General features: G+C 59.3%; 1 protein-coding gene across 2 annotated transcripts in view; it reads right to left on the minus strand.

Moving 5' to 3' along the window:
* TFDP1 (transcription factor Dp-1) overlaps positions 1 to 4,678 on the minus strand; it is a 45,099-nt gene extending 40,421 nt beyond the window's left edge. The window contains exons 1-2 of one of the 2 annotated variants that reach the window (XM_046664541.1): positions 4,575 to 4,657; positions 1,730 to 1,888 (exon numbers count right to left, since the gene is read on the minus strand). In XM_046664541.1, coding sequence (XP_046520497.1) covers positions 1,730 to 1,750 — 21 coding nt within the window. In that variant the 5' untranslated portion in view covers positions 1,751 to 1,888; positions 4,575 to 4,657. Of the gene's footprint in view, positions 1 to 1,729; positions 1,889 to 4,574 lie in introns of both variants that reach the window. The other variant, XM_046664542.1, reaches the window with a different exon arrangement.
* Positions 4,679 to 4,925: the final 247 nt, after the last annotated feature.

Genomic DNA, 4,925 nt, shown 5'->3' on the forward strand with positions numbered 1-4,925 from the left:
CGCAGCCACCTCCCCCTCAGGAGGGCGTCCAGGGCACTGCCCCCTAACTCACAGCCGCCTCCTTCCCGGGGGGGGGGGGGGGGGGGGCGTCCAGGGCACCTCCCCCCACAGTCATCTCAGCATCTTCCTCCCACACGGACATCCGCCCTGTGGCCTCGCATGCAGTCCATGGGGACGCACGGCTGCAGTGCAGGCTGTCCCTCTGCTCTCACACCTGAGGTCAGGAGGGGAGGGAGCGCCTGGGACAATCTGCGCCTGGACGTCTCCAGCAAGGAGCAAAACGTCTCCTGCCATTTTACAAATCCACTGTCACCTCCCGTTCTTTACAAACCTTCCCGGCACTGGACGAGGAGAAGAGGACCTCCCTGGGGGGGACAGAGGCCGTGCACTCCTCCTCCCCGCACGCAAGGAAGCACCTGGGAGCTGGGATGGCGCTGCTCGTGACCTTGAGAAAGTATGCACCTCTCCCCACCCTCCTCACCAAGGCCCCTCCCGCCCCGGTTCTGGAGGAGCCCGGGCCACTGTGCTGGCCTTTCCCTCACACCTACAGTTTTCCGAAGGTCACAGCACCCGCTGCCCACGCGGCTGCAGCCAGGACAGAGACAGTGCGCAAGGGCAGCCCCAGGCCAGGACACGCGCATGTGCACACATACGCACGAGTGTACACATCGTGCCCGACACCCTGCACTGCTACACAAGCGCACTTCTGCACACGGTGCGTGTGCCTCTGACAAAGGCAATTCTGCTGTTCCCCTTCAAGCTGGCTTCACCTCAGGAGCCATCCTCGGGCGGAAGGCGTGACCGCGCTCCGTGAGGCGCTGCCCAGTCATGCTCTGCCCACAGGGCTCATGGCCGGCACAAAGTAAAATTCAGACACCTGGTTTCACACATCAGTAAAGCAGTGAACTGCATCTGTCACCTACCAGGGCAACAGGACCGTGACGGAGGAGCGGGGCCCCAGCCATGGGAGCACAGATCCATGCAGCGCCAGGGCAATGACTGGAAGACACACCGCGCTGGCCGGGGCCTGCCCAGTTCTCTCCACAGGACTGTGGGAAACCCTCCGAGATGCACTTCTAGGATGGTCCCCAAGCCTTGGGCATGAGAGCAGAGGAACAGCCCGCATGTGGCCCTGGTCCCCTGTGGGCACTCACAGGAGACCTCGACAGTAGTTCTCTTCCAGGGAGCTCTGAGGCCCCACGGGGTCGGCAAATCCAAGTGGGGCAGCCTTGCAGGCCAATCCCCCAGCAAGGAAATTCTTACCCCAAATGCCAACAGCAGCCAAACAATTCTCTCAGGTTAAATTTCTGGAAGTGACCCCCAAACTGTAGCCAGTGGTCACCTGGAGAACGACGGGGCTCTCGGCCTTCACAGCCTGCATGCCACATGTTTCTGCACCGGCTGCATCCTTCCGCCCCAGCTTTCTCCCCAGCCACACCATGCATGAATGCTGGGTTTGAATTTTCACCACTTGGATCTTTCACCTCGTGCATATACCAACTTAATTCAAATCAATGAATGTTGAAAGCAAGAGCGAAGCTGGTTTCCGCCCAGATCCCGTCCTGCTCCCCAGGCCACCCGGCCTGGCTTCCCCGAGACATGCAGGAACGGGCACCTCAGGGCAGGGGGCAGGACACCCCAGGGGGATCTCCCCTCTCCAGTGACCAGAGTAGAACCAGAGAAGCAGGACAGACACTTGCTGCGAGGGCACCTCGCGGACGACGCGTGCCTGCATTTCAACGCTCTCCATAGCGTGCCGCCAGCGGAAGAGACGTGCTTCTAAAGTGCCATGTTAGCTGCTGACCACCGAAGACTCAGGCTTATTTCCACGTGTTGCTGGAAACTGGGGGCTTTTTAAACAAGGAATCACAGCGTTTTGTCCAGATACCTGTCGTAAAAATACACAAACACTTAACGTATCTGTGTTCTAGAAAGAGAACACGTTAAGGTATGCAGTCGGTGCCACACACCCCCCGCCTGCATATCCCTCTGCCCACTGCCTCGCCCGCCCATCCTGGTGAAACGGCACTGCTCCTGAGACCCCGACCCACCCATGCTGGTCTGCACCTCATGCCTGCAGCTTCCCAAGCAGCTGACCCCCGCCCACCGTGGGGCAAGGCACCCAATAGCAGCAGACCATAGACGCCCGGAGAGGAGGGCCAGGCAAGGATGGCACTCCGGCCACTTGCCCCTGTTCCAACACTGCAAGAACTGAGGTAGGCGATGTGTGGGAGTTGGGGGTCGGGAGCCTGGCTCACACGGGGTTCTCAGTGAGACACACCTACCACAGGAAGAGGAAGCTCCAAGTCCTCCCAGAGACCAGCTGACACCAGGCCCCACACACCAAAGACCCAGTTCAGCGGGCCAGCCTGCACAGCCGTCCGTGCCTGGACGCCTGCCCACCAGCCCTGCTGCGTCCCACTCACCTGTCAGGAGCACAGCCATCGCTGCCCCCACTGCCACCCCTCCCCAGGCCCTCTCCAGCCCGTCCACCTCCTTCTCCCTCAAGCGGCTGCTCCTGCCTTTGAAATCTGCCCATGCCCACCACCCTGTCACCCCACCAGTGCCAACGGGCTGCTTCCGTCTAGCCACTCCCCAGCTGTGTCCCCGAAACCCGCTGGTCTCCCTGCACCTCCAGTGGAGGTAGGAGACTGCCACGCCACTCTCTCTCATTGTCTTCACCAAAGCCTACTGGCTGACCCCTCACTGGTCTCCTAAGTTTGCCCTCCTCCACTGTGACCCCCGGAGCCTAACTCCAGCCCCCTCAGCCTCCCCAGGCCCAACAGCCTTCCACGGAGCCCCCAGAGCTCCGCCAAGCTGAGGTCTCGGCCCACCCCTTCAGCCGCAGGGGCTTGGCTCCCTCCTGTGATTACAGGCCTCAACCTCACACCTAAGGTCAAACTGGAGCACCACTGCGACATTAACTGCTCTCCCGCCAGCCCTGGCTGCAAAGTCGCCCTTCCAAACCCAAATGTCACCCCCACTTGAAAACGTATTGCAGCCAGAGAAAAGGCCAAATGCCTGCACTTGCCACAATCTCCATTCCAGCCTGATCCCCAGCCCTGCTGGCACCTGGGGGCAGCCGCATCTGACCTCGCCAGCTCTCAGGTCAGGGAAGACCCCCTCACCTCCGCTCTCAGCCTTAAGTGCCCACCATCATCACAGCACCCAACCCTCCACGGGCTCACCTACTCACAAAAGGACGATCCGATGTCAGCCCTGGGGAACCAGCCCGCCACCCAGTCCCTGGGTGGCCTGCAGCTGCCCTGCATGTTGCAGGAAGCGACCTGGGAGGAAGCTGTTCACACGTCCTTCTCCCTGCACCCAGGCGGCAGCAGCCTTGACTGTCTTTACACCTCCAAGGCCAAGGAGGAATCAGGCCTCCTGGGGAAGGAGTGGCTCCCTCTCCTCCAGACCATCAGTAAAAAAGGGCAGATAACTGGGTTCCCTGAAACTCACATCCCAGACATGTAGCCTAACAGGCTCTGGGGCCACAGCGCCCTCTGCTAACACGTCTGCGACTGAGCCCACGCCGCCTGCCTCACATCCTTGGGGCAAAGACACCAGAGAACGGGGTACAGCCATCGACAACTGTGATGAGATGACACATCGCCTAACACCATACACAGAGTATGACTCTCCCTTAAGACACACCACAGGGTGCAAATGTGTGTTCACACACACCTGCCACCAAATTAAACCCAGCGCCTGACGTGAGGGCGAGCCCGGACGTCTGCGAGGCAAGGGGCCCCTCTGTCACTTGCAGAGAACTTCAAACCCTCTGAACACTGTTACTCTGTCCCCAGACGTGGACACACCTTCAGCACCTCTGGTGGTGACGCAGGCAGACGCGCCTATCGGAGGAGCGTACGTACAACTCTGTGCCACAAACAGCCTCCTGCACCAGCGTTGCCAGAGAACGCATCCTGAGGCACGCAGCAGGCGTCTAGCAAACCTAAGTGACATTACCGCTATCTTGTGTAAAGAACCACAAGACCCATTAAATAGGTCCTGCTTCTGGACCTAAACCCTATTTGTTGGAACAAGTTAAAAAATTATTCAGTATATTCTGCAGTTTCATGAAAACTACAAAGCCAGCTAAAGAAGAATTTTTCACGTTTCATTAATCACCGAATTTCATTTTCTGAGGGAAAAAAAGGGCCAAAACCCAGCGCTCAGCACTGGATGCAACCCAGCAGAATTAACTTCCTACACTCCAGACAAGCAGCTCAGGATGCAACCAGCGCGCGGCCCAAGCTCATCCCAGTGACTGAGGGCATCTGTCCTTCCAGCAGGACACTCAGAGTCACACGTCCACACAGTCTGAGAAGACCAGCCAGCGGTGTCACTGAGGCTCGTGACGTCTGTCACCGGGTTCAGATGTAAACCCAAGTGGAAGCCAGTCCCAGCTCCACGAAGTACTAGGTGTCCCAACGTCCTCACCTTGTGCTGCGCACCTGCTTTAAGGACCGACAGCGACACCGGCGCTCAGGGTTGTCGCTCTGAACCAAGGCGGGAAACCCACAAAGAACGCGGGGCCAACGGGTGTCTGTGCACGAGGCGAAGATACTTACATCTTTTGCCATGTTACCAGATCCGTGAAATCGATGCTATAAGTGTTCACCCTCCAGAGAAGAAAAGTGATTTTTCTGGTAAGAAGGAAGGAAATACAAGAAATGAGTAAGAACGAAAAAACAAGTTAGCAAGAGCTCAACCTTTCCCCGGCACCTCCACCCGGGCCGCCCCTCCAGGGTGCAGGGCCTTCCTTTCCAAACCCACAGCCCGGCCCCAGAGCGCCGCTGGCGAACACAGCCCGACGCCGGGATTTTAAGTCACCCGGCGAACGGAGGCGCATCCGACGGCGGGATGCCCGGGGATGCCCGGCGGTGCCCCGTGCGCCCCCGCCGCGGCCCGGCCTCCCCAGA

The sequence above is a fragment of the Equus quagga genome, chromosome 6 (assembly GCF_021613505.1).
Source record: "Equus quagga isolate Etosha38 chromosome 6, UCLA_HA_Equagga_1.0, whole genome shotgun sequence".
Taxonomy (NCBI): Eukaryota; Metazoa; Chordata; class Mammalia; order Perissodactyla; family Equidae; genus Equus; species Equus quagga.